The 16620-nt window shown below is 46.6% G+C and overlaps 1 protein-coding gene across 1 annotated transcript in view; it reads right to left on the reverse strand.

The window, feature by feature from the left end:
- The window catches only part of Znf366 (zinc finger protein 366), a 60798-nt gene that overhangs the window by 14776 nt on the left and 29402 nt on the right, over nt 1–16620 (reverse strand). The window contains exon 2 of the mRNA XM_075976231.1: nt 1856–3192. Coding sequence (XP_075832346.1) covers nt 1856–3178 — 1323 coding nt within the window. The 5' untranslated portion in view covers nt 3179–3192. The remainder of the gene's footprint in view (nt 1–1855; nt 3193–16620) is intronic.

Genomic DNA, 16620 nt, shown 5'->3' on the forward strand with positions numbered 1-16620 from the left:
TGGTCTTTCATGGTAAAGATTTGTCTTCTCAGCATGAAGTGGTGGGGGCTGAGCCCATAACTCCATTGGGAAAGCACCTGCCTTGTATGCTTGAAGCCCCGGGTTGGAGCCTCAACTATGAATAAACTAGGTAGAGGGGTACACGATGTCCAGGCATTCACAGTGCTCACAGAAAAAGCCAAGCCTAGCAAGGCATGTCTGTAATCCTAGCACTAGGAGCACTAGGAGGCAGAGAACCCCTAGTCAGTTGATGAACTCCAGCTCAGTGAGAGGACCTTTTTCAAAAAGATAAAGCGGAGAGCCGCAGTAGGCAGCTGACACTGACCTCGGGCCTTTCTGTGGGCATTTGCAGACGATTGCACATAAACACAAAATAAAAAAGTGAATGAATAAATAAAGACTTGTGTGCTGGTGCTGGGGTTCCTGAGAGACCTCATCACATCCAGGTGTGTTCACTTTCAGTCGGAAGCAGACCCCAGTGTCCCTGAGAATCAGCACGAATGAGTTGGGAACCACTACGCAAGCGTGCATTGAACTTTACCGCTCACTGTTTGCATATGTCGCTACTGAAAACACATTGTGTTTACTGATTCATAGGAAACACATGTAAGACAATAGTGTTTCTTTTTTCCCATTTGAGCTTCATTTTCTGTTGCCTTGCAGAATTCATATGGTGGAAAATCAATAACCTTTGATTCCTTATCCACATACACAGGCATCCCTGAGCTAAGCCCATGGTGCCTTTGTGGCCAAATCTAAGTCCAAGTCCTCTGCCGGCGGTTCCTGCACTTGGCAGCCATCTCCCCTCTGATGGTGTCTATAGGTGTCCTTTGTCCGGCAGGACATATATATCTCTGCTGCAGAGCCGGGAAACACTGTGTGTTTTGTTCTAACCTAACAAATGGAACCCAGGAGGCCAAAGTGGCAGCATTATCACCTCAGCTGAGCGGTCCGCTCATGACCTTTTGGAAATAAAGGATGGCTTAGAGACCCTGGCTTCCTAGAAGCTTTTCTTGCCAAGAAAACCACTGAGGTCAAAGGTGAGACTAGAGGTCTGTGGGGGCAAAAGTCACCTTTTGGCTTCTCAAAATAGACCCAAGTCAGTCCAGCTGGAGTAAGATTGCAAGATACCACTGGGACCTTGCCTATTTTGGCTTGATGACCTCCAAAGCAGTGGTTCCAGAGGAGTCAGAAACTAGAGCCTTGGGTCTGTATTTCTCCGTGAAGATCTGAGCCCAGAGAAATTAAAACCAAACAGAGAAGGAAGCTTTCACCTGCTTCCTACAAGAACACTATAAACTCTGGTCCTGAGTGACTAGGACCAAACGCTGTTCCAGTTTATAGCCACCTGAAGGAAGCAGGTCTCACAGCAGAGCCAGCCAACAGACCAGAAGTAGCCCCTGCTTCAGATGGAAAGAGCTCTCAGAGAATTCTCCAGAAGGTGGCTTTCATTGGCATAACCCACGCTGGTGGTGATCCCTAACCCTGGAAACAAAATGCCAGGGCTTCTTGGGGGCTAAGCAGAGCTATCACAGCAGCCAGCTGCTTCCTTCATCCTTCCGCACTGCCCTCTCCAAATGTCTGCATTGGTAATTTCCAGTCCCACCTTAGATTCTAAGGCTATTCTGGGAAAGGCCTTAATTGATCGTCTACTGTTCACTGTTGGCTATCCGAAGCCAGGATGGCTCCCAGGACCCAAGTAAGGCGAATATCTTAGGCAGGGTCACACAGGTTCTCCGCATTTTAGGTAGAAGCAGCGAGTGTCTCCCCACCTACAGGTCCCCAGCTCTGTTCCTTTCCTGGTTGGTGGCCTAGCAGCCTAACCCCCATCCCCACCGGTGCCCCTCCCCCATACCTTGTGGGTGAGCGAGTGCTGCTTGAGGTGATGGGGCTGCACGAACTCCATGCCGCACTCGGAGCAGATGTAGGGACGGATGTCTTTGTGTTTCATCATGTGGTTCTGCAGCTGGCTCGGGTACTGGAAGGTCTTGTCGCACTCGGAGCAGTTGTACTGAATGGGACCGCGATGCGTGGTGAGATGCCTCTTTAGCTGAGCCAGGGTAGGGAAGTCGAGGCCGCACTCCACGCAAATGTTCTCACGCCCGCTGGCGTGCTTGGCTTCGTGGGCCTTGAGCTCGCTGGGGTAGGCAAAGCCCCGACTGCACACGCGACAGTTGTGCGGCTTCACCTCGCTGTGCTGCATCATGTGGCGCTTCAGGTGGCTGGTCTGGGTGAAGGCCTTGTGGCACACCTGGCATTTGTGGGGCCGCGTGCCCTGGTGTGTCAGCATGTGGGTGTGCAGATGGCTGAGCTGCTTGAAGAGCTTCCCACAGCGGGTGCAGGCGTGTGGCTTGATCCCGCTGTGGCCCAGGATGTGGGTCACCAGGTTGTACTTGGAGGTGTAGGACTTGTCACAGGTGGGGCACTGCCAGCGCTTCTGAGCCCCACCCACGTCCACATAGTAGCTGTCATCGATCTGGACGTTCACATCCACCCTTTCCACCTTCTGCTTGGTCTCCTCGCTTTCCAGGGGCTCGACTTTCCGGGGTAACGCTGGCTCGGGGGGCTGCTTGGGCAGGAAGGCGTGCCTGCTGAAAGGGAAGGGTGAGGACGAGGGCATGAAGAAGGGGAACATGAGTCCCGGGTGGACTTTGGGGTAGTAGGGGAAAGGCGGAGGCAGGAAGGCAGGAGGTGTCGGCTGAGGCCACACGGCGCTGGGCTTCACCGGCTCCTGCTTGACGGGTTTGCCCCCCAAGTGCTCCAGGGTGCGATAGAACTGCAAGCCCACATTGCACAGGTCAATCATCTGAGAGTCGCACTTAGGGCGCTGTGGCTGCGGGAAAAGCAGAGGCAGGTTCGGAGAGCCCAGGCTCTTGCTCTCCTCAGCAATGGCGGCTTCTTCCGCCGGATGGTTGTAAGGCATCTTTGTGGGCATGCTCTTCCGTTTCCGGGACCCTCCTCCCTCGAAGACCTCTGGGAATCCATCAAGGTCTCCTGGAGGAGGTTCATAGCGAAACTGGGAAAAGGGGCCCCGGAGAACTTCAGGGAAGAGGTGTCTTTGGGGAACCTTCCCTCGGGGAGCTTCCGGCTGTAGGCAGTGCGGAAAGGAGGGGACGTTCTTTGCGGCTGTGTTGAAGGGCCCATCCTCATCCTTGACCATCTTCATTGCCTTCTGCATCCTTGGCAGGGTCCCTTTAAAGAGAAAGAAACTGTTGTGTGGTTTTGCTTTACTTTGTTTTCAACCTTCTTGTCGGAATTAGGGTTTGGGTTATGGATCAATACTAATACTTATAAAGAAATACTTTATAATACTTATAAAGAAAGAGTAATACTTGTTTATTTTGACCCTCTGGGTTCGTCTAAACTCGGCTGCTAATGTGGAAAGCACTGGCCAAGGGGAGTGAGATCCGAGGGCCTATTGTAAACTACAGAACCATAGACCTTCGGTACCGTAGAGGCTGGAAGTGGATCTGTTCTGGAAGAAACCTGAACACTCATCTGTCCCTTGTGTTGCCCCCTTCTCCTCCCTTCTATTTACAGTGAAGGTCCCAAGGCCCCTGGAGATGGAACGACATGTTTAAGCCCTGCAGCTACTCGGAGGAGGAGGAGGAGACGGAGGAGGAGGAGGAGGGGGAGGGGGAGGGGAGGGGGAGGGGAGGGGGAGGAGGAGGAGTCGTCAATCTGAGTTGTGGTTGTATCTGTCCAAGATGTCGTTAATGTGCCTCATCCCTCCATTTCTTGCACCTGAAAACCGGTTTCCACCAGTTGTGCTTGGTTGAGTCTGTGCTGCACTGACTAGGCTGTCCAAAGATTGAAAGGGGCCAGACTGCCTGCCATGCTGAGCTCAGACAACCTGTGGATGAGCATCCACCCTGAGCAAGGGAAGCTGCTGAGTAGAGGAGACCGACATGAAGAGGAAACGTATGGGCATTTCCATGTTCTGAAGTCATTCTGACAGCCATACATTCTAAATCTTCAATCAGAAGCAATTTCAAGTGGGGGGATTCCAATGCTATGAATTTCTAAACCCACACATACGTTTTTCCCTTCATGCAAGTTAAGACAAGGCAGTCTATGGAACCTGCCGTGTCTCCCACTAAGCCAGATACCACACCATGGTGGCCCTCTTGGGCACTGCTGAAAGAACCAGCAGACCAAAGTCTGGACCAAGGACACATTTCTTTTCATGGATCTCCTTGCCATTTCCCTTCCTTTTCTGTAAGGACACTGGTAGAATAAACCAGTGGCTGCTTCTGTCTTTTCAGTGAGGCTTCTTGTTGCACAAACCCTCTGAGTTTTGGTGGTCCTCCCTGCCTACTAGAGGCTCTCAAAGAGATAGTAGGCCTACAACATGTAACGACTGAACTAGAGCTACTGGATAAGGGGCTAAAATCGGGACATAAAGTGGCTGGAGGCTGTGGCTTAGAATGTAGGATGAGATGGCTGGAAACATCTGCTCACTTCCTAGAACCTTTGGTAAGACATTGAGTTTTTTATAAAATATACAGACATTCTCAAATTATGTGTGGGATGTTCTTGAGACATTTGAGAAGTATAGTGCAATTAAAATAAAAATGGGTTTTTAATATTTGATAACCAAAACAATCAGTTGAGGGAGAAAATCTCCTTATTATATGAATATTTAAACACTGTTTAAAGCTCTTCAGTGAACTGGCCTGAGAACTGAAATAATAATAACACTGGTAATGGTTATGGTGCTGCCCACTACAGTTATTTTACATTTAGGAAGTAGGAGGATGGCCTCCTTTACTCTTCTTTCTTTGGGCTTGGGCCTTAGTAATTAAGAAAGAAAGCTTGTGTCCAGCAAATGCAAGTCCTACTTCCTCGCAAGATTCTTACTTACAAAGTGTAAGAGCTCTAAGCACCCCCAGACAACTGTAGGAAGTGACAGGGTTAGAGGAGGGGAGATGCCTTGCTTTGTGGCTCCAAGAACATGTAGGTGGGCATTAAAACGAATGTTGGGCCTTGCTGCTGTCAAGTAACACAAGCCCGAAGTGGGGACAGTAGGGACTCCTTGGTGTCTTCCCATGTTTGCTAAATGGTCAGTAGGTTCCGATCTCTAGATTCGCAGAGCTATAAGAGTGTGATCTAGACCAAGAGTTTTCTAGATTAGCCTTCAGGAAAGACTATAGCATCTGAAAACGCAATAGTGATTCTCTGGAGTTTCGCATTAGTCAGAGCTGCTTTCAGAATCCCTTTAGGGAGAGATTCTCTTTTGCGAAGAGGCCAGTGAGACCTAACAGGAGTCTTGAAGGAGGTAAGTGCTATCACTATCTGAAGAGCCTACCCCAAAGCAAAGTGGTTTTTTGTTTTACTCCAATGTGGTTAAAATAAGCAGCTATTCCTAGTTTATACTAGGGAGCTTGATTTGAGAATCTATAGCTAATGGGCAAATTAGAACATAATGGCTTTTTTGGTGTGCTTTGTTATGCTATTAAGAAAGTATTTGCTTTACAGAAGCTTCTCAGTCTCAGGAGGTCCCATTTATTCAACGTGAGGGGTGCACCCACACACTGAGACAATGGGGATGTTCTATTGGGAACTCACCAAGGCCAGCTGGCCTGGGTCTGAAAAAACATGGGATAAAACCGGACTTGCTGAACATAGTGAACAATGAGGACTACTGAGAACTCAAGAACAATGGCAATGGGTTTTTGATCCTACTGCACGTACTGGCTTTGGGGGAGCCTAAGCAGTTTGGATGCTCACCTTACTAGACCTGGATGGAGGTGGGTGGTCCTTGGACTTCCCACAGGTCAGGGAACCCTGATTGTTCTTCAGGCTGATGAGGGAGGGGGGAATTGATTGGGGGAGGGGGAGGGAAATGGGAGGCGGTGGTGGGGAGGAGGCAGAAATCTTTAATAAATAAATAAATTAAAAAATTAAAAAAATAAAAATATGCAAATTGAGTCCTTTCAACACTCAATAAATGTTATTTCATTACTAAAAAAAAAAGAAAGTATTTGAAAAGTTGTGGCTGGGGATACGTGGCCCCTCTGTTTCTATCACGTGCTCCCTCTTCTATGGGGAATCTACCGAGACAGAAGGCCATCACTGATTTTGAAACCGAAGATGTTTAATTTATTCCCACAGTTATTGTCTTGTTTAATATTTAGTTTGACATTACGAATTGGTCCACTCCTTTTTATATATCAATAGTGACACTCTTAACATAACCCTAACCTCAAAAGCACACACTTGCAGTTTTATGTTGCCTCCATTAAGCTGGTAAGTCAAAGAAATACTTTGAGCAAAGATGCCACTTTTATGAACCAAAATGCCACTATTACGTTGCCAAAGGCAGAGATTTTATGTATATTTATCCTGATATCATGCTTGCTTTAATGCCTTAGAATGAATTACCTACAGCTTTGCCTCTCTAATCTCTCATTCCTGAAAGAGTATTTTATGTGTCCTAGAATAAAGTCAGTGACCCCAGGAAGTTTTAAAAGGCAGGGGATCCACCCATGGATGTTTGTTCGAATCTTTAAAACAGCAGGCCCCTTCTGCCGAAGAATCTCAAGGAACCCTGCCAATCCCTACAGAGGTCAAGGAGAATTAGCCCTGCTTCCCCCTTGGCCTTCTTGGAGAGCAATCAACTTCAGCTGCTGCTAGGCTTCTAATGCCCCTGGCTTTGAGTGCCAGGTGCTGGAAGAAGCCCTGGGGAGTAGGAGAACAACAGCCCAGCTCAGGAGAGAAGCAATGCTGGGAAGGGGCGGTGCTGAAGGGCAAGCTCACCTCCAGAGATCATTCATCTTGAACTTAGTCAAGTTACAATTCTGGGTGTCCTCAGGAAAAAAAAAATATTAATAGACCCTACAACACCTCAATGCCCACTCATGTTCCACCCACATGCCCGCCTCCATTTCTAAAAATAGATCCTCAGGCATCCAGGCAGCTGCAGGATTCCTGTTCAGGAGGCAAGGGAGACTTGAGAGCAGGCGACCGACTGTGAGACCTGATTCTGGGAACAGCAAAAATCCTCTACTTGCTGGCCATCGCAAGCTGCATCCAGAATGCTGGAGAAAACCAGCAGGCCGTGAGGCAGTTTCCCACCTGTTCCGCGTGTGTTGAAACAACACGCAGAAAGAAAGAACTGAAATTTTCAAGCGAACACTTGTGGGAGCATGAAAGGAGCATCGGTTTGGAGACTGAGGGGTCTGGGCTTGAATGCTGGGTTCATCAGTGGCTGTGGAAGATTGAGCAAGTTAGCTTTGAGGTCTGCTGTTCCCATCTGTCAAATGGGAGCTTGGATATCCCCATATGGTTACAGGCTTAAAATAGAGTGTGAGAAAGTCTATCAAACAGTGTGCCCTTGAGAGGTAAGAGAGTAGATAGAATGGGAAGGGCAGGGTCCATCATCAGTGGATTGATATTGGCTGAAACTTCTGTTTTCCAAACAGACACTGTCAGTCAGCACCGACTGGCATCTTAGCCTCTACTCTACAAGTTCAAAACGAAGGCTTTACTCTTTCGGCCTGTGTTGGTCTCGTCACAGAGGTGAAGATGTACACACTCAAAGGGCCAAAGAGCTTGCTAGTTGCATGTAGTGACAGCTTTAGAGTTTAGAAATACTTCCCCATGTCTCTTTTCCTGTGCTAACATTAATACCAGACTGCGTAGGCGAGCAGAGTTGAACTGGAGGACCGGGAGCTACCTTAGCTTGTGTTAGAGACTGAAGGATTGTCCCTATCCAACACTGGAGGTCACTTGTCTGGGAAGTCCAAAGCTACAGTTGCTAGGACAGTGCTGGATCAACCCTGACAGACCAACTTGCTGGGCCTTGTAGACTAGTGGTTCTCAACCTGTGGGTCGCAACCCTTTTGGGGGTTGAACAACCCTTTCACAGGGCTTACCTAAGACCATTGGAAAATGGCAGGTATTTACATCACGTTCATAACAATAGCAAAATTATACCTATGAAGTAGCAACAGAAATAATTTCGTGGTTGGGGTCACCACAACATGAGGAACTGTATTAAAGGGTCACAGTGTCAGGAAGGTTGAAAATCACTCTTCTAGGCAGTAGGGAGTAGGGACCCAATCTGTTTTGTCTGATGCTATGTCTCTAGACTCTACTGTGTGCCTGGCTCAAAAGAGCTGCTCAGTAAGATGCTTTGAGAGAAGTTATTGGTTAGTGCTTGTATGTAAAGCCCCTACATGAAGCATAAATGTGTGCGATTATCTTACATGATTCAGGTTACGGTGTCTTGGTACTTGATGAACATGGCTGGCGGCACCCTCACGAGTTCTAGGGCCGACCTAGCCCTCCTATACTACCCGCTCTCTTAGCCCGCAGAGGGCACACTGCAGTTCCTGAAGGAGACACTGCACACAGTCCCTTAGTGAGCGGTTGGTCCCTGGCTAACCCTCAGATGCAGCATTAGCTACACTGATGCTATTCTCCAAGTGCCACAAATTTCTGCAGCCTAGCCAGGGAACAGATTCCTGAAAAGCCCAGAGGTTATCAGCCTTAGGATCCTGCATGGAGAACAGTCTGTGTGCCCTCTCTGCACTCCTTCGCCCTTAGGAAGTTAGTCTGCTCTTCGTATCGACGGGAGAGACGACTGTAGAATGCTAATCGCTCAGTTAGTTGAGCAGAGAACAGTTTTCTCTCAATGCTGTGCACTCACTTACCAGACTCAGTGGGCACTGAACCAGGGTGGGAGAGATGGGGTTGGCTTGTCCTAAAGCAGTTTGGAACTTACAGTGTCTTCTTTGAGAGGCTGTATTCATGGGAGTCAGTTAGAAGGAAATAGGGAATGGGTGAATTTAATAATAATAATAATAATAATAATAAATTTTTCCCTTATGTGGATCAATTAGAAGTGCAAAGCCTAAAATGAAACCATGTGGGATTTGGAGGGAAATGCTTCTAATAATGCCCTTTCATTAGGAATTCACCTACCCTACCAAAATATAAATATTCCCCCAAATAAAATTACTGGTATTTTGTGGTTCTCATCTGAACTGAAGGTCATTCTAGAAAGTGGTATTAGAAGAGTCACAGTGAGTCAGCATGCCAGGGACCCACTCTTCCACACTGACTTCTGTACATCCTGAAACAGACCCAAGAATATTCAAGCTCGCATGAAAGGGAGGAACTGTGCTCTTCATTCCGTGAAGCTTGCCAATGTTCTGTGGCGAGAGGCTGCATGTTAGCAAGCCCTGTGGTTTGCCTCTGTAGTTTATCTTGGAGCTTCGCTCTCAACAGGGGTGAAGCAGGGAGGAGATGGGGAGCAGGAAAAGTGTGAGTATGAGAAGCGGTGCCAAGGGGAAGAAGGAGGGCGTGCGTGTAGGAGAACAACAGAAGACAGGGTGGGATAGTAGTACATCCTGCCTGTCCTCTCCTGGCTCATACAAGGGACCTCCTTACAGATCCCTCTGGAAAGAAGCTCTAAGGGATTTCCCATTCTTTCTGAATCTAGATGGAGACTTTGAGACTTAAGATGCAGTTTCTAATGAAGCTGGAGTTTGCTGAGTTTCTTGATGCAGGTAATGGGAGGCAGTGGTTTAGTCTCATGTCCAGGGACGGGCAGGAAGTGAGGGGTCTGCACGTACATCCTACTGGTGGAGCAGTCTGTCCTCAGAGCAAAGATTCTTCTGCCTTGTCATCCTCTAGGTCTGTAGTAAGAAGGGGGGGGGGGGTCCAGATGCCTAGTAGCCAGACCCCAGCACCCTTCCGGATGCCTTTCTACCTCCCATTAGTCTTACAAAGCTCATTTCTCCTACTCTTCTAAAGGAAATGGTTTGTCTGCTGAAGGCTGCCAAAATACATTATTGGGTTGTAAAATTTGGTCACATATGAAACAGTTCATTGAATGTGCACCAGAATTCTTCAGTATGGGGCCGGCAAAATGATTCTGTGATTGAGAGGACTGGCTGCTCTCCCAGACAACCTGGGTTCAATTCCCAGCACCCACACAGAGACTCACAACTGTCTGTAACTCCAGTTCCAAGGAATCAGAGGCACCAGGCACACGTGCATCCCCTTTCTGGCCTCTGTGGGCACCAGTCCAGGCATGCTCATGGTGCACAGATGTATACGCAGGTAAAACACTGAAGCACATAAAATAAAATAAAAATTTTAGTCAGGTGCCGTGGCCCACTCCTTTAATTCCAGCACTTGGGAAGTAGAGGCAGGCAGATCTCTGAATTTGAGGCCAGCCTGGTCTATAGAATGAGGACAGTCAGGGCTTTGTAGAGAGCTCTTGTCTGGAAGAAAACCAAAATCAAACTAAAACAATTCTTTAGTACCACCAAGAGACAGTGCAAAGCCAACTGGAGTTTTGTGTTGTTTAAAATCTCCAGAACCTACATGGATCATGGATATATATATACTATTTTATAAATATCTAAGAAAGCCCTAAAAATGTTTTACATTAGTTACTGTGTGCGTGTGTTGTACAAGCACACACGTGTGTATGGGGGGGGTGTCAACTTGCACACATGTGGATTCGATTCTCTGCTTCTACCACGAGGGCTTCAGGGGTCCAATTCAGATTCTAGGCTGAGCAGCAGGTGCCTTTACCCTCAAAGCCATTATGCCAGGCCCCATTTCAAAGAACACCATCCTAAAAAATATCCTCGCGGTAAATTCAGACACTAACTTGCACAGGCCAAAATGGATGTGGGTTTTAGGTAGTGCTTTCTGGAAAGCGGGGTGACTCCTGTGACTACAGAGGCTTGGGTGCTTGGGCAGGAGAGAGTTTGGGGTTATCTGTGTGCGTGTGGCTTGTTTAGAGGAAGGAAATGCATTGAAGATACGGCTTAGCAGTTCTCTTTCGCCTTACCCTCCTCAGAGTTAATGTTTCTCATTTGGATGGAATTTGTCTCCAACTCTCTGGGAAGAAAATGTCCTTAGAACAGCTGCCAACTTTTTGTTTTCCTCTCTGTTCATAGATAAAAGGCGCTGAACAAATTCACGTGCAGCTAAGCAAACCTGCACATGCGCGTTAGGAAGCGTCATGGTGTCCATCTGCAGGTATGGCAGTGTGTTACGGAAAAGATTGGAAAATGTGACCCTTTAAGTGGCATTCAAGTGTTGTGGGCTCTGTGCAGAAGAAACTTATTTTGAAAATGTCATCCAAGCCAGTATTTCTCTGAGAAAAGCAGACAATGCAATGTTTTACATTTTGATTGTGGAGTTATACAAGTTTGTTATTTGTCAAAGTTCGTATAGCTCATATAAGAAATTATCCTCATGTATTTAGGAATATATATATAATAACAATTAAAGAATGAATTAATACAACAACTAATTAAAGAAAAAGAGAGCATAAATTTGAGAGGGAGCAAGGGGGTTGTATAAGATGGGTTGGCGGGAGGAAATATAAAGAAGGAAATGATGTACTTATAATTTCAAAAATAAAAAGAAATTATGCTAAATATAAATTTCAAATAAGTTTTAAAATGTAAAATAAATGCTATTTGTGTATTATTGTTAAATGAATAACTAGGGATATTTGTCAGATGTCCGAACAGTAATCATGATGACAAAGACCCCTCTAATAAATTCTTAGTTATGAAATGTGCCCAATAATTTGCCTATGGATTGTAGAACTGAGCATGGACTGGGTCATAAGAATTCAGTGATTCCTACTCTGTCCAAAAGGAGAACTTTAACTATGACATATACTAGCAATGTGTATACTCGTGTGTGTGTGTGTGGTATATGTGTGTGTGTACCCAATTCAACAAGAATATTGTAAGGCAGAGATAGTGTGCTTGGCTTGAAGGTCTTCTAATCTCATTGCATGTTCAGTAAGCAATCTTCTCTAATGGCTTCAATGCTGTTTTAGATGTAAAGTAGTCTGCCCTGAGCTGACAAGCTCGCTCTGGTCATCAGAAAACGTGTTTGTGCCCCTTGTAAATCAATGGACTAATAACAACAGTCAGGCCACCAATCACCTTCTTTGTTATTCTTCGAATCTGATCAACTGAGTTCTGTCGTAAGAGTGGAACTCACTTATACAGCTCTACACCCAGAGGCCACACGCTGAGTCCCACCGTCCTCACCAGGCCCTTCTCTCCCGGGCAGCTGACCTGAGCAGCCATCTGCCCTAGTGTCATAGCACATTGTATTTGGTATATCTGGGTTTCTGCAACATTCCGGGGTGTGGGGTGGGGTAAGAGAGAAACTGCCATGCTGGAAATTTCATGAGAACGTAGAGGAAAACCTTTCTTGCCACAATCCCTCTCATCTTTGAATTCTATCACTGGTGGTTCTCTCTCTCTCTCTCTCTCTCTCTCTCTCTCTCTCTCTCTCTCTCTCTCTCTCTCTCGTGTGTTTGTGTGTGTGTGTAACATAATTTACTTAGGAAGTCAGAAACTGGGTGGTCTATAAATGTGTGGAACCAGCAATTGCTTAGGAATTCACTCAATAATGCCACATTCCAGCTCCCTTTTCTCCTTGATCCCAAGCAAATTCGGGTGTTCTCTGAAGAAAGGATTAACTGTTCAATTTGTGCTCCTCCGGTCCATCCGTGCTAACCCATCCGAGCTAATCTCCTCCAAATTCCCTGCCAAGAACATCTCTAATGAGGATGAAATATTGACCAAAGTGTATCTGGGACTATGGTAGCTGCTCAGAAGCTCCCAAGAGCCTCTGCTTCATCTTGGCTTGAGTTTCTTGGTGAATATGTGCCTTATTTTTTGGCCTGTAAAAATATTCTGTCTTGTTAAAGTAATATTAATTGATGTGTATGGTCTCTGGAAATACTCAAGGTGACAGTGGTGTTGAGCCTCTAAGAGAGTGTGTCACCGCAGAGGGTCCCTGGAGGGCAGGCCACGGTACTTTGTCACCTGTTAGTAACAGCTACAGCTTCCTGTGGCATTGTGTAAGTGCCTGTCAGCTCTGGGGAATGTCCCCTATCATGGACACACAGACCTGAGACCCTGCTCATTCCTTTCATGGACTGAACCCCCGCTCTGTTGCTTTTTGGTGACGAGCCATTTGCATGCCTTTGCTTCCTCCGCTAACTTTTAACTTCAGTATCTTCTCACTTCCTAGTGACTCCTTCCTAATGATCCTGCTCAACAAGCTCATATACACACAAAACATATATGTACATCTTCTCAGGTACACATATACATGGCCTTTCCCTGGAAGTAAATACAAAAACCTGATGTCTCTGAGGAGGACTGAGTGGCTAGGAAGCAGTAGGCTTGGGAGCTAAGCAGCAGAGTTACTGACATTAGAAAGAGCTGTTCCTATCAGGGCTCATGGGAAGGTGGCTCTGCTGCTGGGCCCTTCTCCAACCAACACTTTCATATCCCAGTCATGACATAGCTGTTCAAACACATATACATAAAAATGCAAACCCATGTTGGTTGTCAAGGATCAAACATTGAGACACAGTAAGGTAGCATCCATCCCATTTAGTAGCTCGGGGGAATCGCCTTAGAGGACTTTTTCAGGCAGTTTGATTTATCTCTGATTTTTTTTTCCCCTGGTGTCTTTGGTTGGCATGATAGAGGCCATCATGGTTTATTTCTTGAGTTTACAGTATTGTGATTCAGACTCAGCCTATCAGGGAAATAAATATAAATTACAGCTAAGAACCTCTCCTTAGACATCTGTTGAGCAAGCAACTCTGCGTCTGCACAAGGGTGGGTGCCAGGAACACAAGGCCCTATTGGCTGACCATGTTCGGGGGAACTCCATGTCGGGGGAAGAACAGTGATGACCAGATGTGGAGAAAAATGTAGGAACTACCGTGGAGGAATCTTGACCTGGAAGCTTGATTTTTTTTTAACACAACAGAACCGGAAGCGGAACTCTGTCCCCTTGACTGGTTCAATGAACTGTCTTTCCAAGTGTTCCCTTCTTTAATCTTAAATATCAGGACACCCGACAGAGGATGAAGGATCTGTGCGGACATGAGGGGAAAGAGGAAAAACCTATTCTTCCCCAGCCAATGTCCCAGCCTCACTGCCTGTGTGTTCTGGGCAACAGAGGAAGACCTGAGAAGTGGGGCCCCCTCAGGAAGCCATGTTTGTATAAGGAAAAGGACGACCTGTGCTCAACCCTGAGCGTTCAGACAGATGAGCGCAGTGTGAAGATTCTGGGTCGTGGCAGAACCGCACACTAATCCAGTTCCCCATCACTCTCATCCTGGAGCTTCTCCTCGCCAGACAGAACTCTGGGAGGCTTCGGTGACACTCTCGGGTCTCTCACCATGCCAGGTCCTCTCCCGGGGCTCTAAAGCCCCCAAGATGCTTTGGAATGTCTTTCAGGCTAACATAAAATTCCCAACTGTTTGTGCTAACTGCTGAAATGTTAAAGAATGAAGTTTGCTTCAGCCCTCAGCTGGGTTAGTTCCTCCTTCTGTCAGCTTCCACAGTCTGTTCTCACTGGCCTGACTGAGCTTCTGCATTGGGTACTGTGATATGCTGCCTTCTTGTAACCCTGGGTCTCCCAAGGCCAGAAGCGCCTCTCAGCCTGTTTACCCTCTCTAGTGCTTTGGTTGATACTTTTAAAGGACATATTTTCACAGTCCAAAATTGTCTAGCCTTCGATTTGTATTCTATTCTTTTATAATTAACAAGTAAATAAAACTACAACAATAACAAAGAAGTCTGTGAGATCTCTTCCTTTTCTATCTTCCCTTTGCTCTGATTCCTGCCTGCAGACCTAGGGCTTTCTTTGTGGAGGGTTAGTCACAGAAAGGAATGTGGGCTCTTCCCAGGCCTGATTCTTAAACACAGATGTATTCTTGGGGTTTGACCTGCTGTGTGATATGCAGATATTCCTGGAAAGAGAGCTCAGCCTCCAAGAGGGAGGATTCCTTGTAGAATCCCCTTCTTGGGCCCCCTCATCCTTTTCCTGCCCCTCAGATGTTTTCTGTGTTAAAACACAGTAGCACCCCAGGGTTTTTTAGTGTTGCAATCTTTCTGATTGCGACAGTTTTCTTTACCAACTTCTTCCTTCTAGTAATTTTCTCCATCTATCTCCACACATTAGCTTTGTGCAGAGCAAGAAAATAGCGAACCAGTGAGTCGGCTTATCAACACTTTCCATCTTGCCCACTGCTGGGCAGTTATCACAGAATCGTGTGATTGCTCCTGGGAAGTGACTGACACCTTGCCTCTTCTGTCTGTCATCGAACTCAGAACTCTAGTTCAAATGTCCACTTCACGCCCAACTCCCTCCCAACAACTTCCAACTGTCCTATTTCTTCCCTTTCCTCCCATGTGTGTCCATTTCATATAATGTCCACTCCACCCATAAATACCTTGTTAGTTTTTCTAAGACAATTCTGCTCAGGAACCTAGGTAATAGCATATTGCGACAGCTAGACATACTGTGTGGAGATGCTAATTGCGCTCAGAATATCTGTTTTCCCCTTTCCTTAAGAAACAGGACCCCGATTTTGCTTATGGTGATGATGCATCTGGTCGCAACACCAGCCTTCCCAATCACCCAAAGTTGCCTGGCAGTCAGTCATGTTGAGGACTGCACGCGGATGCTCTTGTGCCTTTCATGGCGGAGGCATTCCCCCTTTCTGTTTTCCTCCTGTCTGGAATGTGGAGGAGATGAAGCTGGAGGCAGAACAGCCATGTTGCAATCATGAAGCAAAGGGCTGAAGAGCCCGGGTTCCTGACAGCTAAACTGGAGGAGGGAGGGAAAGAGGCCTCGCGGAGCTCCGTGCCCCTGCGATGCTCACCATCCTGCTCTTTAAGCAAATGAGTCCTCTGCTGTGTTGAGCAAAAGCATTCAGCAAGAGAACCTCTACATGAACAAGTGCACACTCCTCTTCCTGCTTCCCAAGGGAGGAGACCCCTGCTCTCTGAATTCCTTCCTGCTGCTGTCTGTTTGCTTTCCTCAGGTCACCGCCTCCGGCAAGCTGACCAAGCCAATCACCAACCTACCTCTTCCCCTTTGCATAGGCTGGATGGCCATTCAGAATTTTGTTTTTAATTGATTCACTACATTCTCTCAAGATGACCAGAAGCCTTTTCTATGCTCATGCCTGGTTATGTCTCCTCTCTTCCAAATCCTGTTACCTGTGCCCTGTGTCTGAGCCCAATATTAAATACAAGTTTCCCTCATATTTTACTTGGATTATTTCATGGGTAATTCCATTTTACCAACGGTTGCCTAAGCTCCCAGCAGCCTGACATTCATGGATTGTGATCCCCGCCTACACCCTTCCTTGTGCTGGTCACGGTACTGTTGCTTGACTCTGGTTGTCTCATTATGTACTGTTCGTAAAGCAGTTCTCTCTGTAGCTTTAAGAGCCTATATGAATTGCAAGTTGTATCTCCATCTGATAAGTTAATATTTGCATTGATTGACAGTTCAGAGTCAGAATGAATTAACTGGCCATGTGGAGAAGTTTGCCACAGCCAACATTCTCGCTGTGTGTCGGTTCTTGCAGGGAGAAGTATGTTTGGATTTGCATGTTGTTTATAGAGCAGATCTTGATGTTGACAATAAACCTCTAACTCCTTAAATCTGGGTTTTTAGCACAAAGAGGAAGTGAGATCAAGACTATGGCATTCTGACATTAAAACAAAAAACAAAAAACCCACAAAACCATTTTAAAAATTCTCAGTTACCTGGCTCCTGGGTGGGCCTGCAGCAAGACCACATTGT

Source organism: Microtus pennsylvanicus, chromosome 6, assembly GCF_037038515.1.
Source record: "Microtus pennsylvanicus isolate mMicPen1 chromosome 6, mMicPen1.hap1, whole genome shotgun sequence".
Taxonomy (NCBI): domain Eukaryota; kingdom Metazoa; phylum Chordata; class Mammalia; order Rodentia; family Cricetidae; genus Microtus; species Microtus pennsylvanicus.